Source organism: Triticum urartu, chromosome 7A (assembly GCF_056163025.1).
Source record: "Triticum urartu cultivar PI428250 chromosome 7A, HENAU_Tu73, whole genome shotgun sequence".
Taxonomy (NCBI): domain Eukaryota; kingdom Viridiplantae; phylum Streptophyta; class Magnoliopsida; order Poales; family Poaceae; genus Triticum; species Triticum urartu.
This window is the reverse complement of record NC_141879.1, coordinates 154,238,694-154,265,290: the sequence shown is the minus strand read 5'-3', so window position 1 is coordinate 154,265,290 and position 26,597 is coordinate 154,238,694. Positions and strand designations below refer to the sequence as shown.

The 26,597-nt window shown below is 49.0% G+C and overlaps 2 protein-coding genes across 10 annotated transcripts; both read right to left on the bottom strand.

Moving 5' to 3' along the window:
- Window positions 1–5,196: 5,196 nt before the first annotated feature.
- On the bottom strand, window positions 5,197–19,908 carry LOC147958704 (uncharacterized). Of its 9 annotated transcripts, XR_015610298.1 has the most exons (6): window positions 19,731–19,832; window positions 13,780–13,902; window positions 12,573–12,672; window positions 11,975–12,059; window positions 9,547–10,239; window positions 5,197–7,064 (listed from the first exon to the last, which is right to left on the bottom strand). XR_015610298.1 is itself a non-coding variant. In XM_087534607.1 (4 exons), exons 2-4 carry the CDS (start codon window positions 13,883–13,885, stop codon window positions 10,062–10,064), a joined length of 369 nt encoding a protein of 122 aa, XP_087390733.1. In that variant the 5' UTR covers window positions 13,886–13,902; window positions 19,731–19,908; the 3' UTR covers window positions 10,026–10,061. The 9 variants fall into 9 exon arrangements, 3 of the variants coding, with proteins under 3 accessions (XP_087390733.1, XP_087390734.1, XP_087390735.1); XR_015610299.1 differs by lacking the exons at window positions 5,197–7,064; window positions 9,547–10,239; window positions 12,573–12,672 and adding exons at window positions 11,595–11,700; window positions 11,745–11,906 and having other exon boundaries at window positions 19,731–19,908; XR_015610300.1 differs by lacking the exons at window positions 5,197–7,064; window positions 9,547–10,239; window positions 12,573–12,672 and adding exons at window positions 11,595–11,700; window positions 11,745–11,906 and having other exon boundaries at window positions 11,999–12,059; window positions 19,731–19,908.
- Window positions 19,909–20,117: 209 nt separating this feature from the next.
- Window positions 20,118–21,129, bottom strand: LOC147958703 (uncharacterized). Its single transcript, XM_087534606.1, has 2 exons — window positions 20,350–21,129; window positions 20,118–20,257 (listed from the first exon to the last, which is right to left on the bottom strand). The coding sequence occupies exons 1-2, from the start codon at window positions 20,714–20,716 to the stop codon at window positions 20,193–20,195; spliced, it is 432 nt and encodes a 143-aa protein (XP_087390732.1). The 5' UTR covers window positions 20,717–21,129; the 3' UTR covers window positions 20,118–20,192.
- Between the last annotated feature and the right edge of the window lie 5,468 nt (window positions 21,130–26,597).

Here is a 26,597-nt window from a genome sequence, read left to right as displayed (position 1 = left end):
CACATCATTAGGTGAATGATCTGATTGACATGACCCATTCCATTAGCTTAGCACCCGATCGTTTAGTATGTTGCTATTGCTTTCTTCATGACTTATACATGTTCCTATGACTATGAGATTATGCAACTCCCGTTTGCCGGAGGAACACTTTGTGTGCTACCAAACGTCACAACATAAATGGGTGATTATAAAGGTGCTCTATAGGTGTCTCCAAAGGTGCATGTTGGGTTGGCGTATTTCGAGATTAGGATTTGTCACTCTGATTGTCGGAGAGGTATCTCTGGGCCCTCTCGGTAATGCACATCCCATAAGCCTTGCAAGCATTGCAACTAATGAGTTAGTTGCGAGATGATGTATTACAGAACGAGTAAAGAGACTTGTTGGTAACGAGATTGAACTAGGTATTGAGATACCGACGATCGAATCTCGGGCAAGTAACATACCGATGACAAAGGGAACAACGTATGTTGTTATGCGGTCTGACCGATAAAGATCTTCATAGAATATGTAGGAGCCAATATGAGCATCCAGGTTCCGCTATTGGTTATTGACCGGAGACGTGTCTCGGTCATGTCTACATTGTTCTCGAACCCGTAGGGTCCGCACGCTTAAGGTTTCGATGACAGTTATATTATGAGTTTATGAGTTTTGATGTACCGAAGTTAGTTCGGAGTCCCGGATGTGATCACGGACATGACGAGGAGTCTCGAAATGGTCGAGACATAAAGATTGATATATTAGACGGCTATATTCGGACACCGGAAGTGTTCCGGGTGATTTCGGAGAAAACCGGAGAGCCGGAGGGTTACCGGAACCCCCCCCCCCCGGGGAAGTAATGGGCCATATGGGCCTTAGTGGAAAGAGAGAGGGGCAGCCAAAGGTGGGCGGCGCACCTCCTCCCCCCTAGTCCGAATTGGACTAGGAGAGGGGGGGCGGCGCCCCCCTTTCCCTCTCCCTCCCCACTTCCTTCCCCCTCCTAGTAGGACTCCTACTCCTACTAGGAGGAGGACTCCTCCTTGGCGCGCCTATAGGGCCGGCCGGCCTCCTCCCCTTGCTCCTTTATATACGGGGGCAGGGGGCACCCCTAGACACACAAGTTGATCCACGTGATCATATTCTTAGCCGTGTGCGGTGCCCCCTTCCACCATAGTCCTCGATAATATTGTAGCGGTGCTTAGGCGAAGCCCTGCGACAGTAGTGCATCAAGATTGTCACCACGCCGTCGTGCTGACGGAACTCTTCCCCGACACTTTGCTAGATCGGAGTCTGGGGATCGTCATCGAGCTGAACGTGTGCTAGAACTCGGAGGTGCCGTAGTTTCGGTGCTTGATCGGTCGGGCCGTGGAGACGTACGACTACATCAACCAAACGTTCCGTTGTCAATCTACAAGGGTATGTAGATCACACTCTCCCCTCTCGTTGCTATGCATCACCATGATCTTGCGTGTGCGTAGGAATTTTTTTGAAATTACTACGAAACCCAACACTTCGGAGAAAATAGTACCCCCACCAATACCTTTCTTCGGTGCTCATTGTTATTATGAGACTTGTGCAATAGATTTTTTGTACTCATGAGTTCCGTTGTGTGCCGACCATCATTGAAAACTATAAGAGCGCTAGCTTTCGGCTTCATCCAGTCTGAGGTCCGGCTCGGGCGACCCGATCGTGACAATCGCAGAGGTGCTCCCTTTACCCCCTAGCCGAACAATCGGGAACGTAGGGGTAAACACAGGAGCGAGGCAACCCAGCTTGCAAATCGCTTAAGTTAATATGGTGCATATTGTGGCGTAATACACGAACAAGGAACGAAGCCGTACAAGTATAATCATATGCAAGTGGAAAAGCTTCATGAAGGAAGCCCTCAAATGAATTGGGTATTTGAATTTATGCATCACAAACAAAGTTTGGACAAGGAATTTTTTTTACAAGCAACTTTTTCCCAAAAAAGTATAATGCTTGGTCGAACCGAACACAAGTTAGAAATTAAAGCTTTGAGCATGAAAGCGACTTAGCTGGTTAATGTGTTCGGTATTGATGACGCGGTCCGAGCTTGATGCGGGGCAAGGTTCCATCCCCCAAGATGGTCCCGAGGTGGCAGAGCGGAGAGCTCGACACGCCGAAGTGGTGACATAGCACGGTCAATCCAGACCGGCAGAGTGACGCCGAAGTCCCCGGATCATTTTCCTGTGCACAAGAAATAGTGCAAACCGGAGATAATAGTAATAATGATAATTAAAAAAATGTTGCATAATAAATAATTTATGCAAAGTGAGGAATAGAAGAAATATGGCCTGGCGCCGAAGTCAATGTCGATGCAGGGCGTCGGCGTGATGTAGTAAAGGCGTGGCAAAGCCTGAATTCACAGGTCGGTCCGAGCTCCGGATGCGGCGTTCGCCGGACTATGTACGAAAACTGATCGAACCACCATGCGACCGTCGTTAATACGGTCACCATTTGATAGCCCTGTGTACATATCATGGACAGACCAGAGTAATAATTCCTTAGGAAAAATGAACCCAAACAAGCAAAAAATACTGGGATTAATAGCACCTGGTTTATTTGTTGTAGCAATCCGAAGGAAGGTGATTCCTAAAATTGGGACTTGCTCCGCACACCCATTGCCTGATGGGCGATAAAACGACGGCATGGCAATGCTGGTAAAGGTTGACTCGCCGAGGCAAAGCCCTCGGCCCAGCTAACGTGACGGAGCTGGTCGGCTAGTGATGCCGAAGTGTCCGGAGTAGGTTGATGAAGAGATGGCGAAGCCCCCGGTCCAGCCGAGATGTCGAAGCCTCGATGTCAGCCGATGAGTCGAAGTAGGTCGGCATGATGGACACCAGCTTGAAGAAGCAATAGTGCGGCCCTGTCGATGCAGGTCGTGACGTGGTCGATGCCGGCTTGATGAAGCGACCGTGCGGCGATGCCGGTATGCCCGCTCCGTGTAATCCGTGGGGCGGCAATGTTGATCATGATTTATCCTTCGCGATGCCAGACTCTTGTTCGGCTTGCCGAGATGATGATCCGAAGAAGTTGAGCTCGGCTAAAGTGACGGCGTGTCTAGCGCAGGTCGGCAGCCGTGGAGTAATATTGCCGGACTGGTTTGACACCAGCATGATGTTGAAGATCATGTTCAAAAGATCTTAAAGTTAGTGGGATGTGTTCGGAAACAAAACACAATACCCCATACAAAACTTCCTTCAAAAGGGATGTCCGAAATCCCGTTCATAAAAAAGATGAACTCTGGTCGGATTCGTTTTCGCGCAGAAAACAGATCCGAAAAGTGATGCACTAATCGGAAGGTTCCCGGAGTTTGGACGGTCAGATCGAGCTGAAATTTTGAGAGATGGTAGATATAGTAATTCCGCAGCCGATCAACGGTTGGATCTTCCAAAGGACGTCCGAGCTAGAAACTAGACACCACGCCCTAAACTCATCCAAATTCCCATCCAGATTTGACAGGGCTCTGGTATATCGTGGATTGCCAGAGATTCCTCCATCGGAACTCGATGAAATTTTCCAGGGTTGTTATAGACTCAATTCCGCACAATTCCACCAAAGCGATCCTCAAAGCGATACTTGAGGAGGTGGTGGCGGCAGATACGAGTTCGCTGTCCCAAAAAACAGCACGGTCGCTTGAGGGCAATGATGACGTTGAGCCACTGAGCTCCATAGATGATTCCTCCGTGATCTTGATAGAGATCGGAGTTGATGTTTCATGAAGGCCCTTGTCCGAACATGGTGATCCGAACACGGCGCGAAATTCTTGGTCAAACCAAGGTGACCAGTCGAACTGGTGATGAAGACGCCGAAGTCGCAGTTGATCTGCAGGCGAGCCATCGATCCTTTTGTCGATCACACAGCGGAACTCTCAATGAAAGCACCAATGTCAGTTTCGAAACCGGCGGATCTCGGGTAGGGGGTCCCGAACCGTGCGTCTAGGCCGGATGGTAACAGGAGGCAAGGGACACGAAGTTTTACCCAGGTTCGGGCCCTCTTGATGGAGGTAAAACCCTATGTATTGCTTGATTAATATTGATGATATGGATAGTACAAGAGTAGATCTACCACGAGATCGGAGAGGCTAAACCCCAGAAGCTAGCCTATGGTATGATTGTATGTATATGTTCTATCGACTAGCCTGGCCCTAGTTTATATAATGCACCAGAGGCCTAGGTTAACAAGAGTCCTAGCCGAATACGCCGGTGGGGAGAAGTCCTTGTCTTGATCGCCAAGTCTTTGTGAAATCTTCCTTGTATGCGGCAGCTGTCCGCACTGGCCCATGAGTATACGGCCATGGGGGGGCTCGGCCCAATCTAATAGATCGGGAGACGACATGGTGAGTACCCCCTAGTCCAGGACACCGTCACTCACCATACCTGTGTAGGCACAGGTGAAGATTCATATTGCAGCCACAAATCCTACACATACAGTTCAATGAAGACCAAGTGCTCGAGATAGTTTGAAAAGTAACATATTTAAGGTGGTAAACACCTTGTCCGCTTAGCAGTATGGGACTAAACTTAATTAGTTGCAAGAGGGGATGATACTTAGCAGCAGCGAGTTTTAAAGAAAAACACTGCTACTAAGTACTTTAGCAGTAGCGCGTCCAGGAGAAGGGCGCTACTACTATATCTAGCCTGGAGGCAACACCGCGGCAATTGTAGTAGTAGCGGTCGTTTCACTTAGAGCGCTACTGCTACTGCGCTATTAGTAGCGCGGTCTTGTGAAGCTCGCTACTGCTAATTAGCAATAGTGTTGGTTTTTAAACCTCGCTGCTGCTAAGATTCTGTGTATAAGGTTTTCCCTAGTAGTGCATGAACGATCCAGGCACACAAAACAGATATTTTTTTAAAAGTTTTCAGAGGTGGCACATGCAAATTTACTTAGGACGGCAGGGTAATACCGCATATAGGTATATATGGTGGACTCATCTGGAATAACTTCGGGTTCAAGGTTTTTGATGTACAAGAAGAATCCCCATTTAGTATAGGTGAAGGCTAGCAATTAGATTGAAAAGCGGCCAGCTAGAGAGCAACAACGATCATGATCATGCATTATGCATAAGTAATATTGGACACTAGCATGAGTAGGATATGATCACCATGAACATAAATATCATAGAGGCTATGTTCATTTTGATTCAACTACATGCATGAACATGTGCCAAGTCAAGCCACTCGAACATTCAGAGGAGGATACCATATCATCATACTACATCACAATCAGTTTAACGCAATGTTGATATCTAAGATAAATCATTATCCACTCCCAGCTACTTATGTGTGGCATGAGAAACTATAATCTCTAATTTTCATTGCAAACATGTTTAATCATAATGGGCTGAATCATGGATACTATGTTAAACATATTTACATAAACTGAACAAGTCGAGTTCATACCAGTTTCTCTCTGTCATGGCCAGTTCATCAAATATCGTCATTATTGCCTTTCACTTGCATGACCAAATGATATGAAAATAATAATAGTGCAAGAGTGCCATGGACTAAGCTGGAATCTGCAAAAAAATTATTCAACAGGAGAAGACAAGGTAAAATGGGCTCTTTATTAGTTCAACAGTTACTCATATGAGAGCCACTCAACATTTTCATCGTGGTCTTCTCCTTGGTACAACTCGAATAAAAGAAAAAAATTCAGAGAAACACACTGAAATATTTTTGGAGTTTTTGTTTTTCTTGAACAAGCAAATAAAAGGGAAAAGCAAAAACGAGAAAACCTATTTACAAGGGAAAACTCCCAACAAGCAAAAGAAGAATAAGGAAATATTTCTGGATTTTCTTTTTAATACTACAACTAAGCATGCATGGAAAGTAAACTAGCTACAACTAATTGTTTTTGTTTTTCTAGAAGTTTTTCAAACACACAAGAAGAAAGCAAGAAAAATAAAATTTAAACATGGATGATACAATGAAAAAGTGTAAACACCGACTAGATGAATAAGTGAACATGAATGTAATGTCGGTGAGAACACGTACTCCCCTAAGCTTAGGCTTTTGGCTTAACTTGGTAATCGATCAGTAATCTGGATAGTAGTTGGCATGGTAGCTCACGGAGGCTCTAGGTGCGGATGCCTCAACCTGCCGTGATGCCTCCACTGCTGCGTTGTGGGCTCGGGCCTCGCTCTCAAGAACAAAATATCTTCCTTTGCTGTGATAATCAAAAAAGCAGGTGCAGGCAAATATGTGTGCACAACAGACTTTTGGTTAAACAATAGATTATACATGAAATTGTCAACCTTTCCCTTGAGAATCTTATGTTCTTTTAAAGTGTCAAAATCTAAATATTGTGTGGGAAGGATAGAATCAAAGGGCAAAGGTGCAACACCCAGCCCTCGTACTAAACGCGTAGCATATATTCCACCATAGAAATAGCCATTGTTAGCGTTGTGCTGGAGTCTGCGTGCAACAATCGCTCCAAGGTTATAATTCCTTTCACCAGTGAGAGCGGTGTGGATGAGGCTCAAGTCTGGAGCACAAAGTGTACTACAGTCTTACTTGGCTACTATACATTTCCCGTTAAATAATGCAAAGTACTGAATTGCGGGAAAATGAATGCTCCTTATTCTACCTTGTGTCACTCCCCTCGTCTCACGGTTACAAAGACTAGACAAGAATGTTTGATACTCAGCCCTTGGCGGTTCGTCAAGTGAACCCCAATACAGGAGTTTGCAGTGGTAAGCAAAATTCTCTAGTGATATGGTAAATGGGTCATCATAAAGCATAAACGACACCCTAGACTCACGGGGAACGAATTTAAATCCTTTGACAAATGATTCAGTGAAGAGGTGGTGTTGTTCACACTTATCTGAAAGGTAGGGACCGAGACCGGCATTGTGAACATATTTCTCAAATTCTTATTTAATGCCCACTCGTATCATATATTTATCGCAAGACCATAAGCATGTTTTGGTGGCGGCATCTCGAGTGGAACTTTCACTTGGTTCAACATATGACCGGTGAGCGGAGCTGTCACTAGAGGATGCCCCCGAGGATCGCCTCCTTGAGGAACTCCTTCCAAACAAGTTCATCATGTCTGCGTACAATTTTCTAAAAATTTTGGGTGAGAAAATTTTTTGTCAACAAAACTTCATAAAAACGATACCAACTACTCATAGGGATACATAGAGGCCATAGCAAGCATTCAAACTACTTAGAACACTAATAATTCAACATGCAAGCACATCTACAGAAAAACCAAGAGTAGCTAATTATTCAAAATATAAACCACAAAAACAAAAACTAATTGGACAAACGGTGGAGTCACATACCAAGCAACAATCCCCCGAAACAGTTTCGGAAACGGAGCTTCGAGCAAAGAGATCGAAATCCACGGGTTTAAGAGCAAGAACTCGGGAGAGAGAGAGCAATGGAGGTTTTTTTCTAGAGGTAGGTGATGATGTGGTATGAAGAGATAAGTGAGGGGGCCCACGTGGGGACCACAACCCACCAGGGCGCGCCTGGGGGTCCTGGCGCGCCCAGGTGGGTTGTGCCCACCTGGTGGACCTCCCTCTGATTTTTATTGCACCAAAATTCTTAAATATTCAGAAAACAATCGTATTAAATTTTCAGGGCATTCTGAGAAATTTTATTTTTGGGTCATTTTTTATTGCACGGGAAATTCAGAAAACAGACAAAACATGCCATTTTATTTTATTTAGCTAATAGAAATAGAGAATAAAAGGAAGGGACAAGAGGTAGTGCTTACTAAATTCATGAACTTCATACCGCTCAAAAATGATCCATTAATAAGGTTGATCAAGTCTTATTAACAACCACTTTCGATTAGCATGAAACCAAAGAACTTTCGTAAATCACTAAGTTACCTCAATGGGGATATGAATGTCCCCAACAATAAGCATTTCATATTTCTTTTTGACAGTAGGTAGAGGTATTTGAAAACTTCCAATAGTGATTGTCGAAGATTTTTCAATAATATTAATACCATTCACTTGGAATTGTTTCTTCGGAAAGTGCATCGTATGCTCATTACCATTGATATAAAAAGTGACCTTGCTTTATTGCAATCAATAACAGCCCCTGCAGTATTCAAGAAGAGTCTACCAAGGATAATAGACATGTTGTCATCCTCGGATATCTCAAGTATAACAAAGTCAGTCAAAATAGTAACGTTAGCAACAACAACTGGCACATCCTCACAGATACCGATAGGTATGGCAGTTGATTTGTCAGCCATTTGCAAAGATATTTCAGTAGGTGTGATTTTATTCAAATCAAGTCTTTTATATAAAGATAACGGCATAACACTAACACCAGATCCTAAATCACACAAAGCAGTTTTCACATAATTCTTTTTGATAGAGCAAGGTATAGTTGGTATTCCCGGAACTCCAAGTTTTTTAGGTACTCCATCTTTAAAAGTGTAATTAGCAAGCATAGTGGAGATTTCAGCTTCCGGTATTTTTCTCTTATTAGTGATGATGTCTTTCATATACTTTGCATAAGGAGGCATTTTCAAGATATCAGTCAAGTGAGTACGCAAAAAGACTGGCCTCAGCATTTCAGCAAAGCGTTCAAATGCTTCATCATCATTCTTTTTAGTTGACTTAGGTGGAAAAGGCAAAGATTTTTGAACCCACGGTTCTATTTCTTTACCATGTTTTCTAGCAATGAAGTCTCTTTTATCATACCTTTTATTCTTAGATTGTGGGTTATCAAGATCAACAGGTGGTTCTATCTCAACATCATTGTCTGGTTCTTTATTATTTAGTTGAGTATCTTCATGAACATCAGCATTATCTTTTTCATTATCACTAGGTGAGTGTTCATTACCAGACTGAGTTTCAGCATTAGAGATAGAAGTTTCATTATCATTATCAGGAGGTTTCTCTATTTCAGGTTCACTAGGAGCATGTGAAGTCCTATCATTTTTCTTTTTCTTTTTAGAAGAACTAGGTGCACTAGCGTTAGCTCTTTGTGAATCTTATTCAATTCTTTTTGGGTGTCTCCCAGGATAAAGTGGTTCTTGAGTCATTTTACCTCCTCTAGTTGCAACTCTAATAGCAAAGTCATGCATATTATTATTCACTAGCACAATTGCCCGTGCGTTGCAACGGGAGGAAAATTCACACGTCCCAAGTGTAATAAGCATGGCTTAAGACCCCCCCCCCCCCGACCCCCGACGGGATATACATTAGAAATTAGTAATTCTTATGCACCAACATAAATCATGTCTAAATTATACTTCTAGGATCCTCATGCACATGAAGTCACTGTCTCAGCCTACGCAATTGAACCTCGCCACCTCTTTCAATGGCACATGCCGCTTGCAATCATTTCTTTCCATCCCCATCTACACAGGCTTTCAATTCAAACACATAAACCATGCAGTTGTGTTTTATTTCTTATATTCATCGATCAAATATATCCCTATATATTTTTGAAATTTTAAAAGCTTCACCCTCTGAATATCTTAATCAAGTGGATGCTCATGCAGCAAGGAGTACAAAATCAACTCATATAACTTTTGTTCTATCTATGTATGAGAAGAAGAAGAAAAACTGAATAGTACCTCATGAAAACCGACCATGATGATTATTTTCTCGACATTGCAAAGCCCCCTCAAATTTTAGTTGGCTTTAACAGCATCGTCGTCCTCTTGCTCCTCCTCTCCGTCGTTGGTGTCCGTCCTTCACCTGCAAAATCACCAATGTATTCGACAACACATCACACGCCACTGGACTTATCACAAGCAGTGTTGAGGCTGTCAAGGTCCATCTGCGCCCATAGTTTCCTGCTCTACTCATTGAACTAAATTGTGTTGGCCTCTTCTTCCGTGACCACATATGAGCATTAAAAGAAAATATTCCATGATGAAACGTGAGCAAGGATTTTCACTACTGCATACTGATTGTGAAAATGCAGACGTACAAATTCGATTCTAATATATAACTGTAAAAGAAACGATTTTCGAACCATGCATGCATGTACACAACTGCAATAGTACAGTACTCTAGTTCATACAAATAGCACTCATTTCGTCGAACAAATTACCTTGGGCATATCCTAGGACAAATACGGGGGGCATCAACAGCTCGGGGATTGATTTCTGGTTGAGAAGCACAAGAGTTTGCGGATGAGGTACTGTACGGCGATCTCCGAGTAGAACAGCCGGTCGGAGACTCGGAGAGGCGGACCAGTGGCGAGGGCGGCGGCGGGCGAGTTGAGGTGAGATACAGTTCGCCTCGTAAACTTTCGCCCAGATCTGGTTGCACAAAAACGAATCAGCCTCAACCAACAAAAATCACCAGACATGACGTCCCTAGTGTAGTTGATGTGTTGTCAATTTATAATCCTTATTATTATCTTAACATACGTAGATTCCCTTTCATCTCTTCATTATGGTCAACAAATCCCCCGTCAACTAAACCAGGAGAGCCATAACATCACTGTGCTTATTTGCATCAAATTGAGGTTGGGATACGCATGCATTGGCGAAGCTCAGGGAGAGGATGGATTGTACCTTACTTTTTGGTACCATGATAGCAGGGTGAGTGGATACCGCGAGGTAGAGGTTGATGAAGAGCGGTGCCGGAGCACGTCCAACCTCGGCGGCATCAGCTGCAGCGGCATGATGGCGTCAGCGCCCGCCGCGTAGCGCACAACCCACTCCAGCGCCATCGCGTCCAGATCGTCTTCCGCTCGATTGTTTTGGTCTGGGAGAGGGATTTAAGTGATGGGGAAAACTTGTTCGTCGGCTTATGAGTCTATGTGAGATTTTGTCTCCTGGGCACACACGCTAGTGACTCCGATCCAAATCCGACACGGCCGCCAACAGGAGGTTGGAGGTGGAGGAGACTCAGAATGGCACCGATTTGGGGCTGGTGGGAGGGGGGAGGAGAGGGGGCGGCGGCGGCGCTGGATGGAAGCCGGAGAGGAAGACTGGCCACCGGCCGTGGCTGTGAGATTCACGGCGGCGGTGGCGTGCTTTCATCCAGTGCGTTTTTCCTAGAGCAAGGCCCAATACAACACGGTCAGCCCATGCGTTTTCCCAGCAGCCTGAGGCCCAATACAACATCATCCCATGCGTTCTTTCCGCGAATCGTTATTTTCACTTATTCCTAAACTGCAGGACTGCGGGTTAATTACCTAAAATTACAAGGGGGGTTTAGCAAAACTGCCACGGGGGTGAATCCGGAGACTCAATCCGTGCTTTATTATTAGGCTAGTACAAATGCCCGTGCGTTGCAACGGGAAAAAATAGAACACCACGACATGACGGGCATATTGGCGACGGCATAGACATGGGTATATCATCCATGACATAATCATCACATAAGCAGACATCACTGGTATCTTTTCCAAAAATAATAGCGCACACCCTTACCCTAATATAAGCATGGCTCAAGGACCCTCTCCACCGGTCCACCTCCTCAATTTCAACACACCGCTTATGCCCAAACGATGGCTTACGGATGTTTAATAACAACTATGGTAAAATTATTAATGGACCTGTATTTACAACCTATCTCACATCAAAATGATATAGGAAGATGTCAAAAACATCCTTTGGAAAATATTGTCTAGATTATTATGCTGTTTAGAATTATTATTAAAGAGTTTAGAAAATAAGTAAAATTGAATTAGCAAGTTGGATGGAAATTGTACACTGTAATTTCATGTCCAACAGTCCAACTTAGACGGCTCCATCAAATATATATATATATATATATATATATATATATATATATATATATATATATATATATAGTGTCCAAACAAATCATACACTGTAATTAGATGTACAGATTAGACTGATGCATCAAATATGATGTACATCTAAAGTCTGAATTGTTCTGCTTTTAAGATATCCATGAACATTCAGTAGACATTTTAGTTCCATTGACCACGGCCAATTGCCAATCATGAACCCTAAGAAACGGGATCAAGGAGTCAATATTGAACGTCAAAATCGAAGGATGAAACATTACGGTACATACATGTAGCTCTGGGGACCTCTGTACCTCTCCCTAGTGCACTGCAGCGTCACATGAAACCACCCAGCAGCCAACAAATCAGATTGATCTGTCAAAAGTAGATTCGAGATGAATCAGCATCACCTGTAAATCAAACAGGGGTTTCTTCCATGGAGTGTATATGTCACAGCACCGCAACAGTACACACTCCCCAGTGTTAGTAGCTGAAAATTTCTCAGTGACGAAATTCGTTGGGTCATTTTAAGCTGAAAATTTCTTTATATTTTCCAAAAGGGGTCACTCTAAGCTTAAAGTACCAGTCTTTACAAGTAGAGATCATACATATTGTCATGAAAATCTCATACGGTTTTCTGTACATATAAACATCACTAATCTAGGTCTTGGCTGTTGTATAAAATAGAAATAATGCAATTCGGTTGTTGTACAACTCAAGTATTTCATCACTAATCTGGGTCCTGGCTTAGTTATTTTGGCCGGGAACAGTTCTTAATTCTGATTAGGAAACAATTATACACTCTATTAACATCAATAGAAGAAATTTAAGAAGATGGTATATGCTAAACTGTGAAAGTACAAAATATTCAGATTCTAGGCTTACTACCGTGGTGCAGAGGATTAGCTATACAATGAAGAAACAGCGGGTAACACACAACATCCAAATTTCCCCATTGAGAGACGTCATCTGATTTCATTGGCTCACACTACAATCAGCAAATATTAGATCACATAAATTGGAAAATAGTCTCATGTAAACATCCAAGTAAGCTGGAATCCACATCGCTGAAGCCTCATGTAAACGGGTTTGCATCAAAGTGACCCTTTTGTCTAGTGGTTACCTCTCTGATGCAAGGTATCAAATTTCAACACTGAAACTCTAGTTTAATATGCGATCCAAATATTTCAAAGCAACAGTTAAGCATGAATACTCTAGAGTGTTGTCGATTCAAAAAATAAGCATACAAAGACTATGCTACCATTTTCCAGTATATAGTATATACACTACCAAATCCATAATGTCCAGTCTCGGCCAATCTAGCTCATTGCAAGCCATTATTGCTAGTGTCGAGTTGAACTTAACCTTGTAAGAAGAGGGTTGTGCTTATTTAACCAGCACTCGGTTTAAAAAAAAATTTATGATGTAGTGGTTCCCGAAACCTGACCGTGTGTGTGCTCCTCTGTTTCAGTTCGTGGGTGCTCTATGCTTGTCATGGATGGGGAGCACTCCCCTCCATAACCAGTCGTTCTCCATGATGTGCATGGTACGGCAAGTAGAGGTAAGATTGGGATCGAGGCAGAGAGAGCAAGGGAGACAGAGGAACCTGTAGAACCAGTAGGCGCCGCTACACTGTCGAGGTCCTCGCGCTGCCCATCAGCCCTTGCTCCTAAGGCCTGGCTTCCCATGCTCTTGTTCCCCAAGTCCCATCATCAGTCAGCCCGTCCACACACTCGCATGATCGCGACATGTCACCACAGTGGTGGCTGACTTTTCTCCTTGACTCAGCACAAAAACTTAATGTACATGGACAATTCATTTTTCTACCATTTTGAACTGGAGAAAATCCTTATAATGAGAACATAAAGAGAAACTGCAATACAAAAGCATAATTCACGGACATTAACACCATATCAATCTTTAGTCTTTAGTCTAATCGTGTCCTAAAAATTCCTCGCCCTTAATCTTCCAACGTCATACCAGGTAAGAAAAACATTTGGCAGCCCTAACCCTAGTGTCAAGCTACCAGGCAGGCAAGCACGAAAGCAGGCGGAACGTAATGGAACAAAGGAGAAGCACGGGACGCCTGACATACCTGGCTGTGCGGCCCATCCCTGCTCCCCTCCCTTGATTTTCTCAGGGAAGGCGTAGTTCACGGTGAGGACGCAGCCGAAGAATGCGACGCCGTCCATGTTGTCCATAGCGGTGGCGGCATCCTTGTCGGGTGGTAGGTGCGACATATGCCAACGGGTGGCTTATCATTGTGGGAGCCAGTAAGACATCGCCGGTGCCTGGAAACGGGATAAGGCGAAGACATGCACGCCAGCGGATCTTACCCAGCTTCGGGGCTCTCCGTGAAGATAACACCCCTACTGCTGCTCTGCAGGGTCTCCGCATGATCACTAGATGAACGAGTAGCTATAAAATGCTCCTTGAGCTGTTTGGTGTGAGGGGGGAAGAAGGGCACGGCTAGCTTGCTTCCTCTCCTTGTGTGGTGTCTAAGACTAGCAGGGGGTCGAACCCTCTTCATGGGTGCCTCGGGGGGTTTATATAGGCCTACCCCCCGGGGGTACAATGGGAATCCGACTGGGCGCGGGGCCCAGCCGTCTGTGACTGCGCTCGCCTACTTCTGCACCGGCTGCTGGGGCCCGCCGACTGGTGGGCCCCGCCGGCTGCCGGCCCCTTGGTCGACAGGCAGGCCCCACTGTCCAGGGCCTGGTCGGCGGCTGGTTACTGTGGCTCCATCTTGGTGACATGGGCCTCGTTGTGGTAGGCGCGGCTACAGTGCCGCCGCCCGTCGGGCGATCCCTGTAGCCTCACCGCGTCTTGTCTCCTTAAAGGGGCGTCTCCTTCGAGGGAGGCGGAAAGCCGGCTGCGGGGAGCCGGCTCTGTCTTGGGCTGACTGGTTGGAGGCGTGGCCGCCTTCGGGCGTCTCTCTGCCCAAAGGGGCCCACCGTCTGTGGGCCGCGCTGGCGGCCCGTCGTGGGTGACATCAGGGTCAACATGGCAACAGTGCCGCGCCGGACGGGTCATGCCTGCTCCGTACGGCGCACTGTGCCAGGCGTGCTCCGGGATTCGGGGGTGGCAGGCTTCACTGTAGCCACGCCCCGTCGCACCACCGTTAGGTGGGTGCAAACTTTGAGGGTATGGTCTCGACCGCTTTATGGGGGCCGGCTTCTTGGAGTCGGCCTCCTCATGGCCGGCTTCTTGGAGTCAGCATCTTGGAGCCGGCTTCTTCGAGTCGGCCTCCCATGGTTTTCTTCATGAGGGGTAAAGTCGGGCCGCCTTCTTCGAGCTGGCCTGGATGACAGCCAACAAGGGGAAGGCGGCCCCATGTCTTGGATTCCTGAGAGCCGGACGGGCTCGTAATTTTTTCAGAAGGGCCAGGGGAAGCCGGCTAGGCTACCCATGGCTATTTACCCCGACAGTAGTCCCCGAAGCTGATCGAGCCTCGAGGCGGACAGAGGGACGAGAAGCTTGGTCAGCTTCCTATCCTGAAGAGCCGGCTTTGCTTGTGCACGCCGACTTCAGAGAGCTCCGGTTCTCGCGAGTGGGGACGCGGACCACGTGGCGAGGAAATCCCGCCAACGCACGCGCGCGACGGGACGTCGCCGCAGGCCCGGGCCCGCCACTCGCAGGCCTCGGTCCAAGCGCGGATCTTCCGTGGCCCACATGGGCCACTCGCCTTCCCGCGGCGGTTTTTATTCCACCATCATGGCGCAGTAATCGCGGGACGTGGGGGAGTGGGCACGATCGACCCTCACGCTTCCCCACGCCGCGCCTCCTCGGTCCCGCCACGCGAGCCTATAAGTAGGGGGAGGAGGGGGAGCGACAGAGGTTCGCACGCTCTCTCTCGCTCCGCCCCCTCTCGTCCTTGCTTCTTCCTCTCGTTGCCGCCGCAGCCTCCCGTCTCAGCGCCGCCGCGCCTCCACATCGCCTCGCTCCCATGGCGCTGTCAAGCTCGTGGGACGGCTCCAATGTCCATGAGGATCACGTGGAGTTCCTCCGCCAGACTCGGCGCCTGCCCGACGCCAACCTCGTGCAGGTCCGTCTGGCGCCGAAGACGGAGATCTCGCCGGCGCCGGAGGAGGGCGAGCGGGTCGTCTTTCGCTCGCACTTCCTGCACGGCTTCGGCCTTCCGGCGAGCGGATTTCTGCGCTCCTTCCTCGAGTTCTACAACCTCCAGCCGCATCACCTCACGCCCAATGCGGTGATGCTGCTGTCGGCCTTCGTCTCCCTCTGCGAAGGCTTCTTGGGGCTGTTCCCCACGCTGGAGCTCTGGGGAGAGTTCTTCCAAAGCAAACTCGGCACCGTCATCGCGGGCGTGCCCGCCCCCTGCGGGGCCTTCATCGCCATGAGGAGGGCGAGCGAGAACAACCCGTTCCCGCCCATCCCCCTGATCCAGTCGGTGAAGATCTGGCAGAAATCATATTTCTACGTGAAGAATGTCGCCGAGCAAGGAGACCACGTCAACCTGCCGGCTTACGTAGCCGGCCCGCCGGCTGGGAGGTAGCCCTCGTGGAGTTTCCGGTCCCGGTCACTGTCTCAGGCCGGGAACGCCGCCGTCTCCCGGCTTCGGGTGATGATCCAGTCGGAGGGCCTGAACGGGGCCGACTTGGTGGCCGCCTTCGTGGAGCGCCGGATATCTCCTCTCCAGAGCCGGCCCCACATGATGTGCCAGATGAGCGGCCGCTTCCACCCAAGCCGGCTGAGCACCAGGGAGATGCCTCATGCAGAGGTATCGTATATGGTAAACTACATCTCAAATTGCAAGCTCGCCAAAGACTGGCGATACGGCAAGGCGCCGTATTCTCGCGCCAACCCTCCACCCGTGGTAAGTTTTTCTTCTCTTTCTCCTTTTCATGGGTAGCCGGCTTTATGATGGCCGGCTTCTAATCAGTCGGTCCTTCTTAGCAGAACCCCCTTCTCCCGCCGACGACCGGGACAGCGGGGATAGAACGTCAGTATGCCCCCGACCGCACGGCGGACGACGTCGACAATCCGGACTTGGGGGCGGCCGCCATGGAAGACGCCGTCGTGGGGGACGACGCCGAGCCCGGGGGCACAAGGCTCACCGCCAACTTCGAGGACTGGCCGGATGATTTCGAAGCCGAAGTCGCCCCGCGTCGCCAGCCGGCGGCCGACCATCAGGGCGCGGGCTCGTCTATCGCCCCGGCTGCCGGCGGCGGCGCACAGAAGCGCCGGGCCGCTTCAGGCCTCTTCGGCAGTCGGCCGAAGAAGTCCAAAGCCTCTACCGCGGCGACCAAGTGAGACGAGGTGGCTGCGAAAGCGGCCCGCTTCCGCAAGGCGGTGAAGCAGCCTCAGGCGGTCTCAGCGTAAGTCTTCAATTGCCTTGCCGCATGCTCTTCATCATTCTCTTCTTGTTCGAGCATTCCTCTTAATTTCTTCCGCTTGCTGGACAGGGCGCCGCTTTCCCTTGAGCGTGGTCCGGGCGGCTCCGTAGTTGGGCCGGCTGGAGGTTCCTTAAGCTCCCGCCGCGTGGACCCCCGCGCCGACCTCAGGGAGGCCACAGAGCGGAACGCCCGTGAAGCGCGGGAGGAGCACGAGGCGGCGGAGAAGGCGGCCGCCCAGGCGGCGAGGGAGCAGGCCGACGCGGCAGCCAAGGCCCAGACGGAGGCGGCGACCGCGGAGTCGGAGGGATCGCGCCAGGCGGTCGATCCGATGGCGGGCGTCGTTCTCGCCGACTCCTTCGCGGCGACCTAGTCAGCCGCTGAGAGTCAGGTGTGCCACTGGCGGCGGGGTGGGATATTTCTCTCCATGGGGTTGAGGCGGAGGCGGGTTGCCCCGCCATTCCATGGCTCGGGGATGGCCGTCCGCATCTCGCTCGATGGAGATTCGGGTCCGGCTACGGCTGGCAGCCGGCTCTTTCTCGCGCCGCGTGTGGGTGTCGCTCGTAGCCGGCGTCCGGGACGTCGCGCCGTGATCTCGGCGCGGGGGAGGGCTTCCCGCGCGGGCGTCTGCTTCGTGCCGCTGCGCGGCTGCATCGATCAGTTGCTGGATGCACCGGGTCATGTGGGGGAGGTCTTCGGCCTCCAAGCCGCCCAACTCGTCTACGGCCACCTGGGCGGCACGCAAGTTCTCGAGCGGAGTGGCATAGACCGGGCGGTCGACTCCCAGCATGTCGGCGATGACGGCGCCGCGTTGCTTGACAAGGCCGGCCCGGCTTGGCCCGCTCGGGGCCAGCGTGCCGAAGGCGGCGCGGTCAGCTTCGCGCTGATAGGCCTCAGTGAGGCGTCTCACGGAAGCCAGCCTCCGGCCCTCTGCGAGGAGGGCGAGGCGGCGTGCCTCCAGTGCTTCGTCGTCAGCATCAGCCGGGAGGGGGGTGGACAAGTCATGGGCCGCAGCATGCGGGGCGTCGTGGGCGCTCTCGCCGGCCGGGCCGCTGTGGCCGACAACCATCACTTCGGTGGTGACAACGTCGCAGCCACCGGCTCGGGGAAGCGGGTCGTCGTAGATCGCGACGTTGGTGGGGAAGGTGTCGAACGAGGCCGTGTCGGAGTCGACAGGCATCGGGTCGGTGGAGCCAACCGACTCCAGGTCCACAGCAGGCTCGCTGGAGACATGGAGCTGGCCGAGAAGGTTGGCGAGGTGGTCGGTGCCCGCATCGGAGGCGAGCTCGTCGGAGATGAGGGTTTCGTCGAGGAGATCGGCGAGGCTGCTCACCGCGCAGATGCTGGTGACGCCTTGCAGCGCGTCGTGGCAAGCGCCATCGGGCGTGCCGGGCTGGCTACGCTCGCGGGGGAGGAAGAGGGTTCCCGTCCAGAACAGGTCTCCGGACGACGGTGCACCTGGCCCCACGGTGGGCGCCAAATGTCGGGTGGTAGGTGCGACATATGCCAACGGGTGGCTTATCATTGTGGGAGCCAGTAAGACATCACCGGTGCCTGGAAACGGGATAAGGCGAAGACATGCACGCCGGCGGATCTTACCCAGCTTCGGGGCTCTCCGTGGAGATAACACCCCTACTGCTGCTCTGCAGGGTCACCGCATGATCACTAGATGAACGAGTAGCTACACAATGCTCCTTGAGCTGTTTGGTGTGAGGGGGGAAGAAGGGCATGGCTAGCTTGCTTCCTCTCCTTGTGTGGTGTCTAAGACTAGCAGGGGGTCGAACCCTCTGCACTGGTGCCTCGGGGGGTTTATATAGGCCTACCCCCCGGGGGTACAATGGGAATCCAACTGGGCGCGGGGCCCAGCCGTCTGTGACTGCGCTCACCGGCTTCTGCGCTGGCTGCTGGGGCCCGCCGACTGGTGGGCCCCGCCGGCTGCCGGCCCCTTGGTCGACAGGCAGGCCCCACTGTCCAGGGCCTGGTCGGCGGCTGGTTACTGTGGCTCCATCTTGGTGACGTGGGCCTCGTCGTGGTAGGCGCGGATAAAGTGCCGCCGCCCGTCGGGCGATCGCTGTAGCGTCACCGCGTCTTGTCTCCTTAAAGGGGCGTCTCCTTCGAGGGAGGCGGAAAGCCGGCTGCGGGGAGCCGGCTCTATCTTGGGCCGACTGGTTGGAGGCATGGCCGCCTTCGGGCGTCTCTCTGCCTGAAGGGGCCCACCGTCTGTGGGCCGTGCTGGCGGCCCGTCGTGGGTGACATCAGGGTCAACATGGCAACAGTGCCGCACCGGACGGGTCATGCCTGCTCCGTAAGGCGCACTGTGCCAGGCGTGCTCCGGGATTCGGCGGTGGCAGGCTTCACTATAGCCATGCCCCGTCGCACCACCGTTAGGTGGGTGCAAACTTTGAGGGTACGGTCTCGACCGCTTTATGGGGGCCGGCTTCTTGGAGTCGGCCTCCTCATGGCCGGCTTCTTGGAGTCAGCATCTTGGAGCCGGCTTCTTCGAGTCGGCCTCCCATGGTTTTCTTCATGAGGGGTAAAGTCGGGCCGCCTTCTTCGAGCTGGCCTGGGTGACAGCCAGCAAGGGGAAGGCGGCCCCATGTCTTGGATTCCTGAGAGCCGGACGGGCTCATAATTTTTTCAGAAGGGCCAGGGGAAGCCGGCTAGGCTACCCATGGCTATTTACCCCGACAATCCTCGCACTCAAAAAACTTAACTTCAAACAAAATACATCTGATCCATTCTTGCCAACCAAAAGAGATATTAATCTACGGAATCAAGTATACATAAGACATAAATCAATTCAGCAACCAACATGAATCAAGTCCCTAATTCAGCAACAACTAACAGGAATTACTCAACAATCAAGAACCAGGCGAGAGGTGGACGTCGTTGCCGTGCGCGCGATGGCAAAGGACCTGGCTGTTCATCCTGCCGAACCCGTGCTCCACCGCCGCGGCCACATCCGCCGACGGAGCGCCATACCACACGAACTTGGCATTGCCCTCGTCGGTGCCGCGCGCAGCGGCTAGGAGCTGGCCCTGCATCTGGAACACCCTGGATCGGGGACCCTGCAAGACCTTGTGCACCACCGTGATCGCCACGCCGCCGCCCACCCGGGGCTATCCCTCTGAGGAAGAGCTTCTTGACAAGTAAGAACCTAGTAGAACTTGTCCGTCTCCTCCAGCCTCACCGCCTTGCCCCAAGCTGGCCGCCTTGCTGACCCTGCCGGACATAAGAAAATATGCTCAAGGGATTAAATCAAATGAGAGAATGGAAGAGGCAAATCAGGAGAGAGAGGGAGGAGATAGCAGTACATAATGCATGGATGTAGCCTTGCCATGGCAGTCTACACACCAGGCATGCTGCACGGGGAGTGCTTGAGAGAGGCAGTGGATTAGGCTGGATTGAGGACTCCACCGTGTCGCTGCTCTCGCCGGACCTCTCATCCACCCCGGACGACGCCCCATCCTCTAGCGCAGGCTCGCCCCTCTTCCACTTCCTCCCGCTCTTTGGCATAGGGAAGAAGCAGGCCCCGCGGTCATCAATCCAGCCCATGGTGACCTCCTCGGCGGTGCCAGCGTCGATGCGCACCATCCACAGGAAGTCGAACAGGAACTCCCTGCCACCATACGCGGCCTCTGCGAAGACCCTCCCATCCAGGAACGCCCGGCGCAGAGGCATAGCCGCCTCGCCCTCGACATCAGCCCACGCGCCGCTCTCGAAGCAGAGAAACCTGACCAGAGCGCCGCTCCGTCGTTCCGCCAGCCCCGGAGGAGCGGGGGCGGACCAGCGCCCCCGATGCCGACGAAAGCCACGGCCGGCTGCGGGCGTGAGATGCGGCGGATCGAACCGATCTCGTCCGAATTAGGTGACGATGGAGCGAGGACGGGCACCGGGGAGAGGGGATGGGGGCACGGCGGCGATGGTAGCGAGCACGCCTTCCTTGAGCGCGGCGCTTTGCGGAATCGGTCGATGGCGGAAAGCAATGGGAGGTGAGAGAGATCAGAAGAGACAGGGATGAGGGGAAAATCAACGCCAGATCGACCTTTTTAGTTCCCCACTCGTGTTCGTGTTGGAGACGGACTGCTCCTTCGTGTGCGAGACGGACGACGGCATGTTTTCCCCTTCCCGGTTGATCCCCATAAGGAGTGCGGGTTGATTCCATAAAAAATGAGGGACTTTTGTGTAAAAACGTCGCGACGGTGAACCCGGAGACTCAATCCGTGCTTTATTATTAGGGACAGATTTCATCAAGCAATTCTCTTTTAGATTTAGCAACTTGTTCTAACTGAGTTTTAACCATAGAAGCATGCTTTCCAGCACCTCTAACATCATTTGATATTCTAAATAACAAGTCACTCAAGCGAGCAATCATATCAAAATTGTATTTCAATTGTTTCATAACATTTGCGTTGAAGTGATCTTGTTTGTTAATATAATTTTCAAACTCGTAAAGGCATTGACTAGGATGCACATTGTGAGGGTTGTCGTTATCATTGAACTTCATAAGAGAATTTACCTCTACCACCTTAGGCAGTGGTGGTGTATTAAGCCCATGTATTTCTTTAATAGGAGGTAAATTTTTAACATCCTCAGCTTTAATGCCTTTTTCCTTCATATATTTCTTTGCCTCTTGCATATCTTCGGGACTGAGATATAATATACCCCTCTTCTTCGGAGTGAGTTTAGGCGGTGGTTCAGGAATAGTCCAATCATCATAATTTTTCAGTATTTTATTCAATAATTCCTCAGCTTGTCCAACAGTTCGTTCCCTGAAAACACAACCAGCACAACTATCTAGGAAGTCCCTAGAAGCATCGGTTAGTCCATTATAGAAGATATCAAGTATTTCATTTTTCTTAAGTGGATGATCAGGCAAAACATTAAGTAATTGGCAAAGCCTCCCCCAAGATTGTGGGAGACTCTCTTCTTTAATTTGCACAAAGTTAAATATTTCCTGTAAGGCAGCTTGTTTCTTATGAGCAGGAAAATATTTTTCAGAAAAGTAATAAATCATATCCTGGGGACTACAGACACAACCAGGAGCAAGAGTATTGTACCAAGCTTTAGCATCACCCTTTAATGAGAACGGAAATAATTTGATAATAAAGTAATAGCGAGTTTTCTCATCATGAGTAAAAAGGGTGGCTATGTCATTCAACTTAGTAAGATGTGCCACAACAGTTTCAGTTTCATAGCCATGGAAAGGATCAGATTCAACCAAAGTAATTAACTCTGGGTCGACAGAGAATTCATAATCCTTATCATCAATAAAGATAGGTGAAGTAGCAAACTTAGGATCATATTTCATTCTAGCGTTCAGAGAGTTTTCTTTATACTTGCATAATAATTTCTCTAGATCATCTCTATCATTGCAAGCAAGAATATCTCTAGTTGTCTCTTCACTCATAACATAACCTTCCGGTACCTTAGGCAATTCATATCTAGGAAGGCTAGTTCTAGTAGGTGTTTCAGGAGATTCAGTTTCATACTCATCATCAGATTCAACATCATGTTGTATAACTCTAGCAATTTGTTTATCAAGAAAATCACCAGGTGGCACGTCATCATTAAGCAAGGTACTAGCATCATCATAAGCATTATCCATAGCAGAAGTAGCATCATCAATAACTTGCAACATATAAAAATTAATAGCATGTGGTGGTGTTGCAAGTTTACTTATAATGGAAGGTGAATCTAAAGCAGAACTGGATGGCAGTTCCTTACCTCCCCTCGTCTTTGAGGGAAATATCTTAGTCTTAGCATCCTTCAGATTCTTCATAGTGATAATATGATAATAATCCCAAGTGACTCATCAAATATAGCTATGCTCCCCGGCAACGGCGCCAGAAAAAGTTCTTGATAACCCACAAGTATAGGGGATCGCAACAGTTTTCGAGGGTAGAGTATTCAACCCAAATTTATAGATGAAGGAAATATGCCCTAGAGGCAATAATAAAGTTATTATTTATTTCCTTATATCATGATAAATGTTTATTATTCATGCTAGAATTGTATTAACCGGAAACTTAGTACATGTGTGAATACATAGACAAACAGAGTGTCACTAGTTTGCTTCTACTTGACTAGCTCATTGAATCAATGATGGTTATGTTTCCTAACCATAGACATGAGTTTTCATTTGATTAACAGGATCACATCATTAGAGAATGATGTGATTGACTTGACCCATCCGTTAGCTTAGCACGATGATCGTTTAGTTTGTTGCTATTGCTTTATCCATAACTTATACATGTTCCTATGACTATGAGATCATGCAACTCCCGAATACCGGAGGAACACTTTGTGTGATACCAAACGTCACAATGTAACTGGGTGATTATAAAGGTGCTCTACAGGTGTCTCCAATGGTGTTTGTTGAGTTGGCATAGATCGGGATTAGGATTTGTCACTCTGAGTATTGGAGAGGTATCACCGGGCCCTCTTGGTAATGCACATCACTATAAGCCTTGCAAGCATTTTGACTAATGAGTTAGTTGCGGGATGATGCATACGGAACGAGTAAAGATACTTGTCGGTAATGAGATTGAACTAGGTATTGAGATACCGACGATCGAATCTCGGGCAAGTAACATACCGATGACAAAGGGAACAATGTATGTTGTTATGCGGTTTGACCAATAAAGATCTTCGTAGAATATGTAGGAACCAATATGAGCATCCAGGTTCCGCTATTGGTCATGTCTACATAGTTCTTGAACCCGTAGGGTCCGCACGCTTAACGTTCGGTGACGATCGGTATTATGAGTTTATGTCTTTTGATGAACCGATGGTTGTTCAGAGTCCCGGATGTGATCACGAGCATGAGGAGGAGTCTTAAAATGGTCGAGACATAAAGATCGATATATTGGAAGCCTATGTTTGGACATCAGAATGTTTCCGAGTGGTTCGGGCATTTTTTTCGGAGTATCGGGAGGTAACCAGAACCCCCCGGGAGAAGTTATGGGCCTTATGGGCCATAAGAAGGAAGCACACCCGCCCACAAGGGGCTGGTGCGGCCCCCTTGGGCAGGAGGCCGAATTGGAATAGGTTTGGGGGGGGGGGTGGCCCCCTTTCCTTCTCTCCTACTCCTCCTTCCCTTCCTCTCCTACTCCAACTAGGGAAGGGGGGAATCCTACTCCCGGTGGGAGTAGGACTCCCCAAGGGCGCGCCATAGAGAGGGCCGACCCCTCCCCTCCTCCACTCCTTTCTATACGGGGATGGGGGCACCCCATAGACACACAAGTTGATCATTGATCTCTTAGCCATGTGCGGTGTCCCCCTCCACCATAATCCACCTCGGTCATATCGTAGCGGTGCTTAGGCGAAGCCCTGTTCCGGTAGCATCATCACCGTCATCACGCCGTCGTGCTGACGAAGCTCTCCCTCAACACTCTATTGGATCATGAGTTCGTGGGACGTCACCGAGCCGAACGTGTGCAGATCGCGGAGGTGCCGTACCTTCGGTGCTAGGATCGGTCGATCGTGAAGATGTACAACTACATCAACCGTGTTGTCATAACGCTTCCGCTTACGATCTACGAGGGTATGCAGACAACACTCTTCCCTCTTGTTGCTATGCATCACCATGATCTCGCATGTGCGTAGGAATTTTTTTGAAATTACTACGTTCTCGAACAGTGGCATCGGAGCCAGGTTTATGCGTAGATGTTATATGCACGAGTAGAACATACAGGAGTTGTGGGCGTGAGTATATACATATTGCTTGCCATTACTAGTTGATGAAGCGGCCCAGACCGACATTACACCTACGCTTATGAGAGACTGGTTCTATCGCCGTGCCTCACACATAGGTGGCTTGTGAGTGTCTGTTTCTCCAACTTTAGTTGAATCGGTTTCAATGAACAAGGTTCTTTCTGAAGATAAAAAATAAATCACTATACTATGTTGTGGTTTTTGATGCGTAGGTAAGAACGGTTCTTGCTCAGCCCGTAGCAGCCACGTAAAACTTGCAACAACAAAGTAGAGGACGTCTAACTTGTTTTTGCAGGGCATGTTGTGATGTGATATGGTCAAGACATGATGAGATATAAATTTTTGTATGAGATGATCATGTTTTGTTGAAGTTATCGGCAACTGGCATAAGCCTTATGGTTGTCTCTTTATTGCATAAGATGCAAGCGCAAAATAATTGCTTTACTTTATCGCTATGCGATAGCAATAGTTGCAAGACCAATAGTTGGCGAGACGACCATGTGACGACACGTTGGTAGAGATCAAGATGATGGATATCATGGTGTCATGCCGGTGACGATACAGATCATGACGGTACTTTGGAGATGGAGATCAAAGGCGCAAGATGATCGTGGCCATATCATGTCACATATTTTGATTGCATGTGATGTTTATCCTTTATGCATCTTATTTTGCTTAGTTCGGCGGTAGCATTATAAGATGATCTCTCACTAAATTTCAAGGTATAAGTGTTCTCCCTGAGTATGCACCATTGCTACAGTTCGTCGTGCCGAGACACCATGTGATGGTCGGGTGTGATAAGCTCTATGTTCACATACAACGGGTGCAAGCCAGTTTTGCACACGCGGAATACTCGGGTTAAACTTGACAAGCCTAGCATATGCAGATATGGCCTCGGAACACTGGAGACCGAAAGGTCGAAAGTGAATCATATAGTACATATGATCAACATAGTGATGTTCACCATTGAAAATTACTCCATCTCACGTCCAGGTGGAACCTCGAAAGGACACCTTTCAGTATTTGTTGTCAATGTTGTAGGAGGATGGGGGGTATTGATGAAGATGTGAACCATCGAATCAAAGCCGGATGGATGATGTGGCTCCAAGCTTCTGGCATTCTCTGTGACAAGAGAGTGCCACAAAAGCTAAAAGGCAAGTTCTACAGGACGGAGGTTCGACCCGCAATGTTGTATGGCGCGGAGTGTTGGCCGGCTAAAAGGTGACATGTTCAATAGTTAGGTGTGGCGGAGATGCGTATGTTGAGATGGATGTGTGGCCACACGAGGAAGGATCGAGTCTGGAATGATGATATACGAGATAGAGTTGGGGTAGCACCAATTGAGGAGAAGCTTGTCCAACATCGTCTGAGATGGTTTGGGCATATTCAGCGCAGGCCACCAAAAGCTCCAGTGCATAGAGGACGGCTAAAGCGTGCGGAGAATGTCAAGAGAGGGTGGGGTAGACCGAATTTGACATGGGAGGAGGTCCGTTAAGAGAGACCTAAAGGATTGGGGTATCACCAAAGAGCTAGCTATGGACAGGGGTGCGTGGAAGCTTGCTATCCTTGTGTCAGAGCCATGAGTTGGTTGCGAGATCTTATGGGTTTCACCTCTAGCCTACCCCAACTTGTTTGGGACTAAAGGCTTTGTTGTTGTTGTCACGTGATGATCGGACATGGTTCAGTTGATTTGGATTACATGATCATTTAGATGACTAGAGGGATGTCTATCTAAGTGGGAGTTCTTAAGTAATATGGTTCATTTAACTTTAAATTTATCATGAACTTAGTCCTGGTAGTATTAGCATATCTATGTTGTAGATCAATAGCTCACATTTAGCTCCCC

What these genes read in the sequence shown, in the direction of transcription:
- LOC147958704 (XM_087534607.1), bottom strand. Translation starts at nt 13,885, where the DNA reads ATGGACAACATGGACGGCGTCGCATTCTTCGGCTGCGTCCTCACCGTG. An exon ending in GGGATGGGCCGCACAGCCAG is followed by an intron (nt 12,060 to 13,779) that starts GTATGTCAGGCG and finishes TACTTTTGACAG; the next exon opens with ATCAATCTGATTTGTTGGCT. An exon ending in AGAGGTCCCCAGAGCTACAT is followed by an intron (nt 10,240 to 11,974) that starts GTATGTACCGTA and finishes TTGTGCAACCAG; the next exon opens with ATCTGGGCGAAAGTTTACGA.
- LOC147958703 (XM_087534606.1), bottom strand. Translation starts at nt 20,716, where the DNA reads ATGCCTCTGCGCCGGGCGTTCCTGGATGGGAGGGTCTTCGCAGAGGCC. An exon ending in AGGCTACATCCATGCATTAT is followed by an intron (nt 20,258 to 20,349) that starts GTACTGCTATCT and finishes TATGTCCGGCAG; the next exon opens with GGTCAGCAAGGCGGCCAGCT.